At 34.8% G+C, this 19,881-nt stretch overlaps 1 protein-coding gene across 2 annotated transcripts in view; it reads right to left on the bottom strand.

The window, feature by feature from the left end:
- Positions 1-19,881, bottom strand: part of grpr (gastrin-releasing peptide receptor) — a 65,075-nt gene that overhangs the window by 22,697 nt on the left and 22,497 nt on the right. Inside the window, exon 2 of one of the 2 annotated variants that reach the window (XM_073916847.1) lies at positions 14,346-14,421. Coding sequence is in view for 1 of the 2 variants with exons in the window: in XM_690581.8 (XP_695673.2) it covers positions 760-1,154 (395 nt within the window). In the remaining variant the exon portion in view is untranslated. Of the gene's footprint in view, positions 1-759; positions 1,268-14,345; positions 14,422-19,881 lie in introns of those variants that run through there. The other variant, XM_690581.8, reaches the window with a different exon arrangement.

Genomic DNA, 19,881 nt, shown 5'->3' with positions numbered 1-19,881 from the left:
CCATTAAATTTTTTTGCAATGATTTTAGTTCATTTGCATATTTGAACATTAAAAACACATAAAAAGTGCTGCTGCTATTTTAAAAAGAGCTGAATTAACACAATTCATGTTTTTATTGGGGACAACTTGATTATTTTATGTCCAATCCACTTAAATTGGTAAAAATTAAGTTTAATTAAGTTAACTTTTTTTTTTTATTTTGTGTTGGGACATGAAGGAATCATGTGGAACTCAGCATTTTTATTAATAAATCTTTTTTGTATTTTATTTTATTCATTTTTTTGTAAATTTAGTTAATTAGTATATATTTGAACACAATACCTTAGAAACTTTGACCTTTTAGACATTGACCATTTTTTCATTTTAAAATGAACATTTTTGAGCAATAATTTAATAATTTGATGCTTTACATTAACCAAGTACATTTATTATATTCCATTAATTCCAGTTCGGTTTTTATATTTAGAATTTTAGAAGCTATCTTCGGAGCAATTGTAATGTGTAATATAGAAGGCACTTTACAGAAAGGGAGAAAAAAATGTAGGCAAAAATATTATTTAAAAATTCTGCACACCGATTAATTAATGAGAAGCTGCTAATTTAGAGAAGAAAAAAAACATTTGACTAAAATAACGTTACTTAACTTCTAAGAGCAAAATTCAAAAACAGATTCTGATTGCATTCTGAGGGTTAAAACAAAATTAAGTTTCTAATTTCTAAACCATTAACGCGTTTATAATGTAAACCTATATTGAATACCTGTCCGCTGCCAGCGCTGTGAGGGTAAACACCGACACTCCAACCGAAGTCAGCTGGATGAACGGGATGAGTTTGCAACCCATCCGCCCGAAGAGCCACTCATCCGCCAGGAACTTGCTGGCATCCACGGGCGCGCAGGTGACCAGCAGCAGCACGTCACCGAGAGCGAGACTCGACATGAACAGATTAGGCACATTGCGCATGGATTTGACAATGCAAAACGTCCTAATTAGCGTCACATTGCCTATTAGTCCAGCGGTGATAAGGAGCGCGTAAACGGTGGCGATGATGATGCCCGAATGCAAGTGTGGATGCTCGGGTACGGCGCTCGTGTTGCTGCGCTCCGGAGAGTCGCCCAGAAACTTTACAACGGGAGTTAATGTGGCGTCAGACATGATATCAAATCATTTTTGAATCGCAGGTGTCCAATTTTGACGAATACTTTCGTGAATGGGGTTTATATGGTGATCCGGTGATACTTCCTCTCCTGCGCTTCCTGTGCGCAAATGGAGAGCCCATGCGAGGTTTGGCTCCTATATGCCAAATTGATGCGCCTGCGCTCTCAAGTATTAAGAGTCATGCGTAAATCTGCCTGCAAAGAGGGATTTAGCGTGTACCGAAGAAAGTCTCTAAAACCAGAACTAAATATAACCTGTTTTCTGAGTGAGTGCACCTCTAAAATTAAAAACTTATATATATATATATATATATATATATATATATATATATATATATATATATATATATATATATATATATATATATATGAAGTTCAGATGACAATTTAGATTTAAAATGAGCATTTTTCTCTGACTCGTGTGTAGGATCAGTCATTTCGTTGTTATGAAGATAAATAGTTTTTTTAATTGCCTTTAAAGTAAAATTAATTAATACATTTTAATTTCGGCTTAGTTTCTTTATTAAACAGGCGTCGCCACTGCGGAATGAACCACCAACTAATCCAGCATTTGTTTTACAAAACTATTAGACTCCACTTAGAGGCTTTTGCATTTAAATTCTCCATATCATAAATAAATAAGACATTACAGAAAAAAAAAATATTTGAAGAGTTTATGCAAAAACCTCATTGATATTTGATATTTTCCTCTAAAATTAACTTTTTTCTCCATCTCTTATCATGGCTGAGAGAGCTTAATGTGTTGCAATTTAAGAAAACACACACAGTTACAAAAAACACCAGAAAATCAAGAAAACATTGTCATCACTTGACAGCTGGAAATCCTCACAACACAAACACTAGGGCTGCACGACATTAGAAAAACCTAACCTTGTGATATTTATTTATTCCGCGATATATATTGCGATATTAATATAATTTCAATGAGTTGTATAACTATTTGGGAAGAATTTATCATTTTAAATTGATTGGCGTGATTAAGGAAGTGCATAAAATATAATAATCAATCTACAAGCGTAGATAAATTCAACAAAGAAAATGTACAAATTAAATAAACAGCGTTTTACTGTTTTTTCTAGGAGTCTAGCATTTTTCAGTAATTGAATAATCAAATGTAATGCTGTTTCCCGTATTTGTCCCATATTTTCAGTCTTTCTCTGAAGAGCTGAGCCTCCCCATACGCAACCCTATACTGCCGAACCACCAGGGGCCGCCCCTTGCTCTTAAATATGAGTCTGTTCTGTGCTTTTGCTTTGTTTAGGAATAAAAACATAAAAACACTTACGAATAAATATAAAAAACGGCGCGATTCCCTTTTCTTTTTATTACAGATGCTGTCGCCACTCCTATACAATCCTCAAAACAGTCATATAATGCATGTGCATGACTGTCAGCTGATGCGCTCCATACTGATAAATAGACGCTGCTTCCCTAACGGTTTCTGTGCACACGATTTGAAGCGGAGTAAAAATGTCTGGGTTTTGGGTGCGTGTTTAAACAGACATATACACATAATTAATAATAATAACATATAAAAATGTTGATCTTGCTGTTTTTTTTTTTCAAACACAACTAATTTCGTCTTAAATGAGCATAAAAAGCTAGGAAAGCATTCAAGTGCTTCCATTACGTGTGCATTTTTAAAGTGACACCTGTTATTTATAGTAATAACACAAATCTAAATAAATGAGAGATTCATTCATTGCTCTTAAATCAGAATGTGTAAGTTTTACCAGCCTGATCTCATGAGAAAACATAAGTATTTTAAGTTTTGCCAGTTTAGTGGCTGATTCGTACGAATTTTTACGAGTTCAGTCGTACGAAATTGTACGATTTTAAAAAGGAGGCGTGGCACCTAACCTCACCCCTAAACCCAACCGTCATTGGGGGATGAGTAAATCGTACTAAATTGTACGAATTAGATCGTACGAATTCATGTGAATTAGCTACTAAATCTAAAAGTTACGAATTGCCGTGAGATTGTGTTGGTTATACAGTGGAAAACGGCTAATGAGATTTGATAGCTCATTCTATTTATTATATTAGCTATTAATTTTAATAAGCTGAACTATTTGCAAATGTATTTGCTACTAATGTATATATTTATTTTACATTATACTATTTGCAAGTGTTGTTGAAAATGCAGTGTTTTCAAAAATTGTTTGTGTTGTGAGAAAATGCTGCATGTTTTATTAATTTGTTTGCATTAATGTAGTGCATTTAAAAAAAAAGTGTTTGCATTGAGAGGTTTTGTCAAACGGATCTTTAATTTTACTTTTATAGTGATGAGTAAGTTCTTTTCGTTGCCTTTAAAGTGAAATAACTGAACATAAACATAGGATATTTATAAAAATGTGCATCTATAACATATCATTTAAGCATTTAACAGTTTCTTGCATCTGAACTCATCATTTTAACATTAAATCTGACCCTCTGAGCACAGGAGCAAACACTAAAAGCTGAACAATCTTTTAGTCTGCATGATTTCATAACATTTCTTTGAGATGTGGGATAACTATAATAATAACAGTAATATATACTCATTCATTAATTCATTTTCTTTAATCCCTTTATTATTGCGGGGTCACCACAGCGGAATGAACCGACAACTTATCCAGCATATGTTTTACGCAGCAGATGCCCTTCCAGCCGCAACCCATCACTGGGGGGAATTTAATATATATTGTATATGATTATTCCCTAGTTGTGTGGCTGTGTATAAAAGGTCACCTACATCCCCTGGGAACAGTGAATCCATGAATTTTAACATTTTCCCAGCCCAGCAACAGGTTGATGTTTTTGACACTTCCGTAATCCTCTAACAATATCCAATCCTAAAATAACAAGCCTGCTCACTGAAATCTGACATAAACATGAAAAGCTCTCAGTTTGTTCAGTCACTTGGTGAATGCTGGTGGCAGCCAGCGACCTAACCATGAAAATGGTCTGAAACTGAAGCACATAGAGAGTGGCCAAAGTCATCCGGTCTCCATAGAAACAGATTTTGTATTTAGTGCAAATTAATGGAGCGCGGTTTGATGTGTTCCCCTCAAAACAGATTTATCTCAAAAAGGAAAAAGAAAACCAGGCACTTAGCATGCCACGGCTAGTGCCATTTGGATGAAAATAAATCAAGGAAATTACTCCACAAAGATGATCACATTTAACTTTTAGATTTCCTGTCTTGAATCAAGGTTGTTGAGTGTATCTGTTTCTATCCACCTCAGGAATGGCCTGGATGCATTTATTGAACAATAACTGAACAACATGTAGTGTAGATTTTCAAGGAAGAAGGTTTCAAGTACCGTTCATCCACATGATGAAAGATCAGTCTGAAGCACAGAAAAGCTTTTACAGCTCTTTCCCATAAACTAATGCCATAGTCAAAGCCATAAGCATCAACATCATGAGCTACTACCTAGGAAGATTATAGCGAATGTGTGGGTCCTGCTGCTGAGAGAATGGATAAAGTGTGTCTTGCGATAACAGCTTATCGTCACCAAGTGAGAATGAATAGGGCACCGACTGAGCCCCTATTATGTCAGCAAGATAATCTTGTATTACATGAAGAGAAAGGATGACACACAAAAGGCATTTCTCGAAAACATCCTTCCACCAGGCTTCCCTCTTCCTACACCTCCACATATTCTCTTTAATTTGCCAGTGAAATTGCCACCTTGGATTCGCTCTAAAATGCGCTTTACAATCAAAACGCTATGCTGTTCGCACTGGGCAGGATGTCTGCTGCCTGCTGCGATAATACAGCAATGCTGCAAAATCCACTCCACAATTCTATACAATTAATGTAGTATGTCCGAGAGAACTCGTATACACTGCTGGGGATGTTTCATGGTTCTGCAGCTATACACTGTAAAACCCAACAGTCAACTTTATCAAATAAAATGAGTGTAGTTAACTCAAAGTGTACTGAAATTTTATTCTACTCATTTGAAAAGAGTTTTGAACGCAGTGTTGAAGGTAATGAGTTATTCAAATACCTCATTACTCCAACTTAAACTGAGTAAGTTCACAGTACTCATTAGGATTAGTTTTTGAACTTAAATGGTTTGTTGCAATCAGTTTCCTCAAATTGTTTGAGTTACCTTAACTTTTTGGGTTGGTGCATTTCCCATTATTTACCAACTAAAATTGTAAGTGACATGGTTTACAGTGACATGGTTTAGCAATTTTTTGTTTCTCAAATCCAAATATCCAAAAATCTGTCAAATTTATGGTAGAAAATGGCAGCTGAGGTTTTTAGAATTGAGTTCAAGATCACAGCCATCTTCATTTTGAAGAATTCCCCCTACACTTCTACTCCTCTTTTCTTAGTTGGTTGGCACGGTGACCCACTGGTTAGCACTGGCACCTCACAGCAAGAATGTCACTGGTCCTACTAAGCCAGCAGACGTTTCTGTGTGGAGTTTACAAGTTCTTCTCATGCTCACATGGGTTTCCTCCCATCGGTCAAAAACAGACAACTTAAGTCAAATGATTAAATCAAAATAGGCATCTTGAATGTGCTATTACAGTAGTTATATCTCAAGAGCAGTCTCTATCTGTTTAGTTTTCACGATCTACCTGAGCTCAAACTCCCCTCTCAGCCTGCAACGGGAGGGAGCCTTAGGGTCGAGGACTTTATGAGCTCAGGGCTCTCTCCCCCGACAGCATGCCAAACACGCTTAATAATGAATCATAAGCGTAAGCATAAGTGTGAACTGTTGAAATTAGTTTATTCATTAATAAACCTCAAAAAATTAATGAAAACATTATTTATCAAAATAAGATGTAATATAAAAATTTTAGTATAAATAACTGCTGAAAAAAATAAACCAAAAGAACAACAAAAATAGAGCATAAAAAGTGAAAAGTGTCATGCAGGGAATTCTGGAAAAATCAGTTTATGGTTATCCACTATCTACATTAAAGAAACTTACTGTTAACCAGGTGACAGATTTCCTAATGCATTTTCAGTTCTTTACTGTTGAAATCACAGTAAACGACAATCGCAAATTGCAAGCTTGTGTAGCAGCAACTATATTTTTTTCTCCCACATGCCCTGTTCCTTTCACTTCACCATCCAATCTGAATGATTGAAAACTTCACGTCGCCTTGTTCACATGCAATTTGCGTTCAAAGTTATTTTCATTACATTGTAGTTTAACAATCTTCAGATTAAAAACTGCTCTCCCTTTGTAGCGTACTCCTATAACATGCACACCATTTCAATTGCAGCCATGGCTCCTGAAGAAAGCTAGGAGACTTTTCAGGAAATTTATGTTAACATTTCCAAAGCTAGTTAAAAACAAACAAATATGTTAAAGGCTTTAACTCATATTTAATTCATATTTATATGTATATGTCATACTGTAAGCAACATTTCTGCAGAGGTTTAAGTATGTCAGAATTGTAAAAGTAATTCATAACTAAATTTAGAAAACTTTTTGTTATTTTATAAACAACAAATAAATATTTTATAAGATCATTGCATGACTATACATGTCATTGTAAAATGGTTCATGTTTTGTTTACAACTGTTAAAAAATATTAATTATTCTCTAACAAAAAAAAGAAAGAAATATATGTATTGTGTAACTACATGTTTTAAATAAGAATACAGGGGAACATATAAACTGAGGCAAGCAAACTATATATATATATATATATATATATATATATATATATATATATATATATATATATATATATATATATATATATATATATTTTTTTTTTTTTTTTTTTTTTTTTACCAAAACCATAATTGATAAAATAATTTGATACTTCACCCCCTTTAAAGTATCATTACAGATGACTTACTTTTTAAATTAACATGGTTCAAGCAGACATTTGCCACTACTTTATTTCCCAAATGAAGCAGTTCAGTCACATGTTATGTTGTTGTTTGAAAAATCCCTTGATCAGGTAATTTTGTAAACCCATGATCTGCCTATTGAGACCTTCACAAGACCTCCCTCAGGTATCCATCTATTGCTAACAGTGCTAAATTTTGCTTGCAAGTGCATTTTGTTGCAGTGGATATCGACCATAATTCCTTCAGTGGCTCAGTGGATAAGCATTGCTCAGGGACTTAAGCATAATGAAGCCTTTTCCACTGTTTTGTTTAGTGATAAACCTTTTAATTTCCTTAAATATTTAGGGTGGAATATGCTATTTCTGCCAGCTGAATATTTAGTGTGTAAAAAATTAAAAGAAAGGTCTAGTGTTGTTTTTTCTACTCTATATATGTGTGATAGTTAATTTTATGATAAAACTATGGGTTTCTGTTTATATGCTGATTTCACTTAAATTGTTCACTCAAAAATTTTAATTTGTCATCAGTAAATTCATCATTAACTTACTCTTTGCATTAAACTTTTGTGAGTTTCTTTCTTCTGTCGATGAACACAACAGAAAATGTTTTGAAAAATGTTAGAAACCTATAACCATTGACTTTAATAGTATTTTTTTTTTAATTATTTGGTTTCCAACATTTTTCAAAATATTTTCTTTTGAGTTGACAGAAAAGGAAACTAATAAAGGTTCGAAAACACTTGAGGGGTAGTAAATAGTGACTAAATTTTCTTTTTTGGCTGAACTATCCCTTTACATTTCTCTTTAATTTATATTTGTTGACTGTACTCTGCGGCTCAGTTTTATTTCAGAGCCACACATATAAATATAAGGTGCATGTGGTATCCAGTTTCTTCGATTGTTTAATAGTGTTATAACTATTATTAATGCTAATTTGTATAGAAGTAGAAGGATTCTACTTCTACAGTAGAAAGTATGACTAAAATGTCCTTGCAAACCACTGAACCTAAATCAGAGTCATGAGAAAATACCCAAAATAACAGAAACCATATTTGCGAAAAATATAACATTTTTTAGTTTAGATCAGGTTTTATTCATTTACGTGAACTGGCTCGGGCGAGGCAGTGGCGTAATAGTGCTGTCGCCTCACAGCAAGAAGGTCGCTGGGTCGCTGGTTTGAACCTCGGCTCAGTTGGTGTTTCTGTGTGGAGTTTGCACCGGTTTCCCCCACAGTCCAAAGACATGCGGTACAGGTAAATTGGGTAGGCTAAATTGTCCGTAGTGTATGAGTGTGTGTGTGAATGTGTGTGTGGATGTTTCCCAGAGAGGGGTTGCGGCTAGAAGGGCATCCACTGCGTAAAAACTTGCTGGAGTTCATTCCGCTGTGGCGACTCGGATTAATAAAGGGACTAAGCTGACAAGAAAATGAATGAACTGGCTCTGTCCTGGAGTGCCGGTGTTCTGGAGAGTTTAGCTCCAACCCTAATCAAGCACACCTGAAGCAGCTAATCAAGCTTCTACTAGATATACTAGAAACTTTCTGGCAGGTCTGTTGAAGCAAATTGAAACTAAAATCTGCAGGACACCGGCCCCTGCATTATAGTTTATGTCATGTAATTCATCCAGTCACCAGGGGGCGATCAAACTGTTTTGACTTCACTTTTTAGTACTGTATGTGTGAGGTGCACTTGATAGGCATCTATTGGCTGTATTGAAAAAATGGAAAATGCTGCATTTGAAGGATGTACTATTAGGTGGAAAGGTATCAAAGCATTGCCAGCTCCAGCTTCACTTCCTGTCTCCTATTTTTTCATCTTATTTTTTTAAATAGAATCTATCCCTCACTACCTTTGATGATCCACAATCCTGTGCATTCTATTGCCAGTAGATTTAATAATTAATTGATTTAATAAATATGGCATGTGAACACTGCACTTCATGGCACTTATTTTGTGCATAAATGTGTTTTCCCCCAATTTTAGTGTCATTTCATGAAGTTAGGTTGCAACTATCAAAACTCTACAAATCATTCTTAATATTGCAGTTTTTATTAAAATTATTTTAAAAACATGATAATACATAAGTAATAATAATAATAATAATAATTTTGACAAGTGTAATGTCTGTGTGAGCTGAAAACGAAGTGATCAAGTCTGAATAATCCCATCTACCAATGAACTGCATTGGATTGTCTACTTTTATAAGCATGACGAGCGTTGTGTGATGATGACACCCGCAAAAATCAATGAATAGATTTTTGGAACTTGCAAGAGATGTTTTTTTTTTTGTTACATGCTTTTGTATGAAAAAAGAAAGGATGGGAAGAGGGAAAAAAAAATCTGTTGAGTTGCAGATCTGTCTTGGTAAAAGACATCAGGAATAAATGCTAAACGCAAATGATTAAAAAAATTTAGGTTAATTTAGGTCAATCAATCAATCAATCAATCAATCAATCAATCAATCAATCAATCAATCTATCTATCCATCCATCCATCCATCCACCCACCCACCCACCCACTTACCCATCCATCCATCCATCCATCCATCCATCCATCCATCCATCCATCCATCCATCCATCCATCCATCCATCCATCCATCCATCCATCCATCCATCCATCCATCCATCCATCCATCTATCTATCTATCTATCTATCTATCTATCTATCTATCTATCTATCTATCTATCTATCTATCTATCTATCTATGTTTATACCAAAAGCAAGCCTACATGGAATTTTAGGCCTAGGGACCATGTTGAAACAATGGAAAATTTTAAATAGTAAAAAATGGTATATATGGATAAGAAATAGACAAAAGTTTACAGAATAATTAACAGAAAATAATGACCAAAAACAAAGACTAACTAAACATAAAATAAAATAAAAACATGTTTTGTACACTACCTGACAAAAGTCTTATTGTCAGTTTTAAGAGCAACAAATAATAACTTGACTTCTAGTTGATCATTTGGAAAAGTTGCAAAAGGTTTTTGAAAAGAATAATCCCATTGGAACCCGCATGGACCACCCCAGATTCTCACAGAAATCAGTCAAGTTTAGTGAAGGAAAAATCATGGTTTGGGGTTAAATTTAGTATGGGGCCGTCTGAGAGATCTGCAGAGTGAATGGCAACATCAGCAGACATTTGTGCTGCCCTTTCCATTACAAACCACATAAGATGGCAAATTCTTCAGCAGGATAGCGCTCCTTCTCTTACTTCAGCCCCCACATAAAAGTTCCTGAAAGCAAAGAAGGTCAAGGTGCTCCAGGATTAGTCAGTCCAGTCACCAGACATTAACATTATTGAGCATGTCTTGGGTAAGATGAAGTAGGAGGCATCGAACACAAATCCAAAGAATCCTTAATGAACTCTGGGAGTGCAAGAACGCTTTCTTCGCCATTCCAGACTACTAATTATAAGTTATTAGAGTCATTGCAGAGATGTATGGATGCAGTCGTCCAAGCTCATGGGAGTCTTACACAATAGTCATTCTTTTTCACTGCACCATGACTTTATATTCTATACTGAACATTATTTCTCTTGAGTGACAAGACTTTTGTTTAAGCAAAGTCACATCTTACGGTCCTATTGAATTAAAAATCATGATCATGATAAACGTTACAATAAGTGTAATCTATAGGCCTTTGCCTTTCATATAAGCCACTTCTGATACCAAATGGTCAACTAGAAGTCCAGTTATTATTTTTTCCTTAAACTTGGATAAGCCACAAGACTTTTGTCAGGTTTTGTATAAATGATATGTTCCCTACTTATTCATTTGGGAGCAGTGGATACTTCACAGACACTCTATGATTTATCTTTTTTATTAAACCTGCGAATGAATGCTCCTCAAATAATCTGGTAATAAAGGAGAAGTTGGGGTTTCTATATCATTATTATTAATAAAATATGTCATTTGCATGTGAGACAGCGGGCTTGAATTCTAATTAAATAATTAAATTGAAAAAAAGAAAGACTTTGAACAGAGAGACAAATTTTGAGAGGAAAAAAAAATTACAATATTAAATCTGACCCACAGAGTGCAAGGACGTGTACAGTATTACAAGCTGAATGGACAAGTCAGAGTAAAATGTATTTTTATACATTACTGTGTGTCTGTAAGTATAAAAAAAATAATTCATTTATATAAAGTAGACATAAAGTGACTTCCAACAGAAACAAAATGAAAGTTATTAAATAGTATACCTTTATAGTCTTTAGGTGTATTGATTGTTTTTACAGAAGGCTTTGAATTACTTATCAATAGCCTGCTATTCTAGAAAATGCTGTCGTTTTCTTCAGTAATACAATTCAACATCAGTGTGGCAATTTTATTGATTACCCTAAATGTCACATCAGCAGAGTGCTGAAAAGAGCAGTCCATCTAACAGGATTTACAAACACTCTGCAAAGCAATTTCACTTTAATTGTTGTGTTAAAATCCGGAAACGTTGATTAAATGTCATTCTTTATTATGTTTCATAATCAAACAGACGCAGCTCTATTCATTATAGTTGTTGAGGCATTGCTTGAATATACTGTTTGATAATAAAGAGCTTTCTTTTATTCGTCATGAACAATAATTTGGAATAAATAGCTGGACACTGATATTTTAAATTCCTTTTTGGAATACTGCAACAAACAGTGAATTTTGTAAGGAAGAAAAGGCTAATCAAGAGCCACAAGCAAAGAAAACTCATGTTAAAGGGTATCAGCGTTCCAGCAAACTGCTTTAACCTTTTCGCTGAGACTGGTGAAGAAAAGGTCCAGCTGAGACCTTTGCTTCTTATCAAGTAAAGCGATAACCAAAGAAACACACTGCTGTGTTATCAGAGTTATAACTACCAGGGACCTTATTTCTATGCATTTTTTGCAAGAATTACTTTTTTCCTGCTGATTGAAAGCATTCAGGTGTGTATTGTTATTCTGGGTGGCATTATTAAATGCTGAGAAGGACATTTGGACCATGGCAGGTGTAGATTTAAAGTTTTTCTCAATCGCTTTGGCTCAATTCTTTAATGTTTTTTCGAAACTATAAGTTCAGATTTCTAAACAATTAGCTTCCAGTTCACATCAGATTGGAATTTCTTATTAATTTGACCAAACAAGTAAGCAAACAGAAGGTACAATTGTCTGTAGTTTGTGCAACAGCTAACTGAATATGGCTTGTTGATCAAAACTGTCGACTCTCACTTAAACTGTCAAACTCTTCACAACTTTTTTCATCATGTAAGCCGTCACGCTCAAGATTATCTTTTTTTTTTTTTTTTTTATAAAAACTTGATATTGACTTTTTTATATCTGCTAAATGAACAAATGACCTGTAATTGCAGTGGGGCAATCACCGTTTTTCTGAGAATGGGAGACTTCCACCATCCTGAAGTCCAGCAGCGTGCTTGTGGAAGAGCAAAAACCTCTTTTAAACTTTTAAGTTTAAAATTCTCAACAAATATCAATTTGTTTGTTTAACTTTTAATTTTAGTTTTTATAAACTTCAATTATAAAAAGTTCAATTGTTAACCGTCTCTGCTCCTTAATTTATAAAAAGTTCCATTGTTAACTGTCTCTGCTCCTCAGTCCCCGGGTCTGAATTGAGACACAGTAGATAGCAGTGCAGCAGGTCTGTTGCCCTTGTCTATTCCAACCAATCTATAGGATTTTAAACATAGGCGTACACAGCAGCACGATATAAGCGATGTGTCTGAATGCTTACAAACTCAACTGATAAAAGACAAAGTCCGCCATTCTCCATTTCTCGTACAGATCTCCACACAAAAATGCCTATTACAAAACAAACATATACAACTCGTGTCATGCACAGATGCGGTCTGACTCAGTCATTGGGTCTCACAGCTTGGTAGGTCCGCCTGCCTTTTATAAAGCACATGCTCTCATGAATAATTAAGAAGCAGAGACTTCTCATAGGATAAGAAAACTCCGCTATGAGTAATGAGACACCGACACGTCATCACTTCACTAGCAGATTTGCGGTACGTCACAGATTTTGATCCTGGCCCAAAAAATTATTTTAAACCTAGAAGATGAAATTAGCTGACAAAAGCTCCATATTATCCAGTTTTCACCACAATTAAAACAAGTAGCTGCTAACATCGTCTTAACTGATGCTCAACACACACAAATCTGTTAAGAATTTCAAAAAAGTACTCCAGGCTGTCTTGAACCTGAAAAATGTTTAAAGTTGATCATACTGAATAAAAGCAGCCTGCAGAAACACTTTGATTGACATTGTCATCAGAGTGGGTAAGCCCCGCCCATTAGTGATGATCTCCTCCCCATATGCATAGAACGTTAGTCTTGTTTTTGAATCTGCCACTATGCAGATGCATTTGTAGCTCCGCCCTCTTTTGAAAAGAGCACAATCTCACTTGAATTTAAAGTGACAGTCACCAAAATGCCAAAATTAGGATCAAAGCCTAAAAGGGGCAGTTTCAAAGAGTTATAAAACATTATTTATGTAGTATTTTAAGCTGAAACTTCACATACACACTTATGAGACATCAGAGTCTTATTTTACACCTTTTAAAAAGGGGCATAATAGGTCCCCTTTCAATTTTGGATTCTACTGTACCTGTGGTATGTTCAGTTTTTTATTTTTTACCTAATATCAAAGACAGAAGGTGAAAATTTTACTTTTGTTGAATCCAGAATATAACCAAAACAACACACGCAGGAGTAATTAAAAGTTTAAGTAAAAAATTTTAATACTAGATTTACATTAAACTTTAAATGTAAATTGTTCTTCTTGTTAAGGCAACAGTATATCCAGCAGCAAAGGGCCGTCCACATCAAACAGTACGGGTTAGCTTACAATTCAGCTATCAGACATTTGAGAAAACAGTTTGCTAAGGCATACACATTTTAGCATGGAGCTGAACAGTAATATATCCAATATATCAATGATGCATTTTCAAGGTGTAAAGAAATCAGTTTTTGAAACTAATGAAGATAGCAAGAGTCATTTTTTTCATCTAATTATATTGAGGCAGACATGTTTAAACAGATAAAAAGTTCCTTAAAAATCTATATTAAATATAAGATGTGTTGTGTTCAATAGAAAAAGTACACATTTTAGAGCAGAAATCATAAAACCCTGATAATTAGATAGAGTCAGAAACGTATACTGGATCATGACTATCCTCACAAACAATTCCCATGCCATCTGCCTTGGCTGAACATTTTAGACTAAATTATCTCATTCTGCTCTGACTCACGACATAAAGATTAGGGAGAGACAGACTATTGAGTACTGCGTTTCTGAATAAAGCAACCAGGAGAGCAGGAGCAAGAATGCCACTTATTGTATATTCGAGTCAAGGAAATTGATATTCTTACCTTTGATTGATGGCTCAGTGTGTGGTAGGAGAAGGCTAATGGCAAGGCAGTGAACAACTTCATGCTGAAAACAGGCCTTTAATAAAAAAGAGGAAAAGTTAAAAGAAAAGAATTGCACTGCAATGGTTCCGGATCATAATATATATAGTTTAAATGATAGAGCAATAGACAGATTATATCGACTTACAGACAAGTGGACGGACGGATGGATTGACAGACAAATATGCATAGATAGATAGTTGTTGGATGCACGGATGGATGGATAGATGGATAGACAGAGACAGACTGACAGACAGACAGAGATGAACGGACGGACGGACAGACAGACAGATAGACTAAAATCAGTTTTACACTACATCTACGGTAGACAGATGGACGGTTGGACGGACGGACGGATGCACAGACGGATGGATGGATGGATGGATGGATGAATGGACAGAAAGACAGATAGATAGATAAGATAGATAGACTAAAATCAATTTTACACTACATCTAGACAGATAGATAGATAGATAGATAGATAGATAGATAGATAGATAGATAGATAGATAGATAGATAGATAGATAGATAGATAGATAGATAGATAGATAGATAGATAGATAGATAGATAGATAGATAGATAGATAGATAGATAGATAGATAGATAGACAGATAGACAGATAGAATATTTCTTTACCTTCTGTCCTCTTTACCAGTGCCAAATTAAAGTGAACCTTGATCAGATTTTGTCTGAACACCAGGATAAATGCACATGCCGGTCTAAAAAGTCTCTTTGTTCACTGACATCCACTCCTAATGAACCTTGTTTCTGACAAACAAAATATATTCCTACAAGCAACAAATAAATTGCAAACCTTACTGGACATTTCTACATCTCAAATTGGACATCACTTACCTGCCAGGTTATTTTCTGGGTCTTGAAAGCTTTCTCCAGCTGCTGACAATATTGCCTATTCCTTTCCGCATATGCATACGTAAATAAGAAGACAATGAAAAAAAAAAACTCACTTCAGCTGAAACATTTCAAAGCATCTGAGGTCATTTTTAATCACCTAATAACCCCTTTTGATGGCTATGTATAACAATAAGAAGAAATAATGGAATGAAAAGGAATTAAACCACAATTGACCATTAGGCCTCTGTGAACCATTAGAGAAAGTGTGACAGCTGAACTCTATGAGGTTTCGCTAACACAAATTTAATGAGGCATAATGCTTTCTTCACTGTCACAGCTATCAGCTACAAAAGAGATGTGTGTTTTCATCCTGTTCGGTATACAGGCCTGATCGCAGCCCAAAATCACACACTGATTAAGTCTGACAGCATCTCATTCTCTTTAGCACTTCTGTAGACAATTCCACTTCAACTGGATTTACCGCTGGGTTTTTATCACACACGCTGGTCAAGATAATGCATCGCCTGAGGCCACCAGAAGGAAATTCAAGCTAAGCTTTTTATTGGAGTTATTTAAGCTGAACAGATTTGTAATTGTAATTAGCTTGCTTAAATTTAAGGGCTGCACAATATATCGTTTTAGCATCAATATCGCAATGTGTGTGTCCGGAAATAGTCACATCACAGGATATGCAATGTTCAGGATTATATCAGCACAACAGCTGAAAATAGACAAGATTTGGGGAGTCATTGCAAAGTATAAGCATGACAGAGTAAAACTTTATCATTCACATGTGTTTTTGTTTAATGTTTTTGGGCACAAAATTAATTAGTACAATGAAGACTATGCAGTTTCTGTACCTGAACAATGTTTGACTCTTCGGAAAATCATAAAGCATTGTTTATTTGACTTTTTTTCATTGCTCTATTGGAATTATTTTGCTTGCAATATGTTTATTATTTTTTATACAGGATTTACACCCTTACAAAATTACCCCAATTAATCTAAATGAATGATTTATTTCCATGATAATGAGTTATTCAAGATATATGGTGAGATTTTATTCATATCACATAAAAACAAAATATTAAAATGTCAAATTTTGTCAATATCATGCAGTCGTAATTCAAGACAATAAGAACAAATCGACGTTGGGCAGGTGAATTATTAGAAAAATAACGCACAGCTGAAGTATTTATACTGCATTAATAATGGTATGCATAATTTTTGATTATGCAACAGATCAGAGTCAATCATTTCACTTATGGTTACCACATTTAAAGACACTACAGATGGTACATTTCAAAACATTTGTAAGGCTTTTGTCTTCAAACTGCTCCTGTGTCTAGGGCTAGTTTCTTATATAACCCATCTAAAGCTGTTTGATGTGATTTTGAACTGCTCTACAGTATGCTGTGAAATTTCTGAAATCATTCGTAGTTAAATGTTACTTTAAAGTGCTTGGAGACAAGCCTGGAACTTCTTTAGCTATGCATTTACTATATCTTAAAAATAATTGTACGCCTTAAAATGTTTATCAGCCAATCATAATCAAGCATTCAGCAGCTTCTTAGTTTAAGTAAAGCGGAATGCTTCTAAAGAAAACTGTTTTACATTTTGGTGATTTAGCTACTGGGCTGGCTAATATGAATTCAAAGCAATGGATTTGATGTTTTTAATACATTCTATTAAATTATTATTAGCATTTATAAGGCTTTTATCATATGTTTTTATGTAAATGAGATGTATGTAACCACACGAATAGGGTATATGCCAAAGCATGCTAATAGGACTTTTAGTTTGCCAGTATCCTGGGTTAACTGCTTCCGGTGAACTGAATGCAATTGCAAAATCAGCACGTTTAGGGTCTGTTTCCTTTAAAAATCAGCAATCTCCACTGGCTGAATGATATCCAATATAAAGTGGGTCTTCGATTGTACAAGTAGCATTAAATTACATTTTCCTCCGCCATGTCTTTAAAATATGAGCATTTATTTTCCCCCAGCATATTCAATGGAGCTTCTGCGCTAACCTGCCAATTCTGACAGGTGCATGCGAGCAAACTGCTTTTTGACTCGTTTTACGCTTGAGCAACTAAATGAATGCCAAAGTCTGTTTAACTGATTGTATTTTAATTACATTACAACATTGATGCTGTAAAAGGAACCAAATAAAATGGAAAAAAACTCACAATAACAGGTCACCGGAAGTTTATCAGCATGAGAACAACACTAGATCGGCATATACCCTATTAACCCCTATTTTTTTTTAAAAAGTACATTTTCCAGGAATATCAGATGAAAAAAAGAATCTGCTCTAATCGAATTTTGAACACTGTTTAGTAGAGCTGCACAATACATTGTTTCAGAATCGATATCAGAATATGTGAAAATCTGCAATAGTCATATTGGATCTGCAATGTTGAGTAGAAATTATAACAACCCAGCACCACAACGCATGCGATTGGTGGAGTCATTGCAAAGTTTAACTCTTAGTGAAAGATTTTATTGACTGTGTTTTAAGACCTGTAACTGTGTAAGATTATAAGATTAAAGCAAAAATTTATAAAGTTTGTAGCTTTAACAAAGATTAATAGTATTGTATTAAATTGTATTTAATTAGGCCGTGCGGTGGCACAGCGGGTACCGTTGTCACCTCACAGCAAGAATGTCGCTAGTTTGAGCACCAGCTGGGTCAGTGAATTGCTGTGTAGGTAAATCTCCGTCCTTTGACCTCTAAAATAAATTGTTCCAGCAACAGACACTTAAGGCCAAGAGCTTTATCCTCCTTGGTAGAGCAACCGACTCCCATGTGGAAATTTGCCGGTTTTATCCCAGCTCAGAGCGGGTTGGGTGGCTTAGGACAGCAGGGTTACATAGATGTACTCCACTACAAAATAATCCCAACGTAAAGTAGTATCTTTATATATAGTTCTTTGAGTAATCTTTTGAAGTTATATTTATATATGTATATAATACATATTGCAGAAAAACAAAACAAAATCCCAATTATTTTTTTTTCAAATACTGCATACAGTAGCACAACTATTTAGAATAGACAGTAGGCATGCTAACTGGGTTAATAACTACAAAAATTGTGGATGAGTGGTTAAATCGAGAGGTTAAGGTGAAGCAGTTTTTGGGACTACTTAATATCTAAACTGATTCAAATATTTATCCTTTATCTGCAACAAAAATATGGTTTGTCAAATCCACAAACAACTCCAATTTGGTAATTAAATATAACAGATAAATGTGTGAAAATTCTAGTGCGAAAATATAAAAAAAAAAGTGTGAAAAAAGTTGATTGACAGCATGATTTGGAGTTGAAATAGACCTATTTGTTTACATAGTAAGACTTTCTGACTTTAACACATTCTGAAATCATCATCTCAACATGAGAACATGCAGGTCTATAAATCCACAATTTTGGCTTCATACTTAACTCAGGGAAAATAACACTATATTCAGTAGATACAGCAGTACATATCAATCACGTCTCGAAAAGTATCTGTCTGTCTTTCACCTCTCTAATCTTTCACTTGTGAAGCTGTGTTTCTGTTTCCAATTTATCTTACATTTTCTTGAGCCTGCGCCAATACTAATCGCATTCAGAGAGCCTAGAGGAATTTCACGGAGCAGAGCAGAATGGGGTCCGTAATCACTGCTGAAATCTGTTCCTGAAAAACCTGTCAAATTACACCAAGAATGATATCCTATTACGGTGAATTTTATAGATTGGCACACAAAAACACATACAAACATCCTGCTGAATCGATAAGGCCATGGGAATCTGTATCTCAAGCATTAAGTGGGCTCACACTGTGGATTGGATACATCACTGAATGATTTCAGGATGTTTTTCCCTGCAGTCTACAGTTGATGATTAGACAAAAAAGGCACTTCGATAATTATATATAATGACAGATTTTATGCAGCATTTTTAATCTGCACTGTTAACACTTTCATCAGCAGGAAACTCAACTGTAAACACAAGTTTTCTAAGTTGTAATTAAAATCAAAGCTGTGTCTCAATTTTTATTTATATGCACCATTCTAAGCATTAATTTTAGTTCAAATAGTTCAAATGCCAGGAGTATGCACTTGATTAACAGAACAACAAAACTAGTGTGGATGTTTTTTTTGTAATTGTAAAGGAATTTCTGAGTTAAACTTTTATACATGGCAATGCACTAAGTTTGTATGGAAGTCCATTCAGAAATCACACTGTTATACAGTAAAAAAAAAGCTGTAGTCACTGAAAAATTAAGTGTGAAGCTTTTAATAAATATAATTGAGATAAACATTACCTGACAAAAGTCTTATTCAAGTTTCAAGTTCAAGTTCCTATTCAAGTTTTAGGAAAAATAAATAATAACTTGACCTCTAGTTGAGGATTTGGAATCAGAAGTGACTTATATGAAAAAAATATGATCATACCTTGATTTTTAATTATTTAATTAGGACAGTGATGTCTGACTTAGCTTAGACAAAAGTCTTGTCACAAAATGTCTGGTGACTAGACTGGCCAATCCTGGAGCACTTTGACCTCCTTCGCTTTCAGGAACGTTGATGTGGAGGCTGAAGTATGAGAAGGAGCGCTACCCTGCTCAAGTTTGCCCTTTCCTGTGGTTTGTAATG

This window comes from Danio rerio, chromosome 11 (assembly GCF_049306965.1).
Source record: "Danio rerio strain Tuebingen ecotype United States chromosome 11, GRCz12tu, whole genome shotgun sequence".
Taxonomy (NCBI): Eukaryota; Metazoa; Chordata; class Actinopteri; order Cypriniformes; family Danionidae; genus Danio; species Danio rerio.
This window is presented reverse-complemented; position numbering and strand designations above follow the sequence as displayed.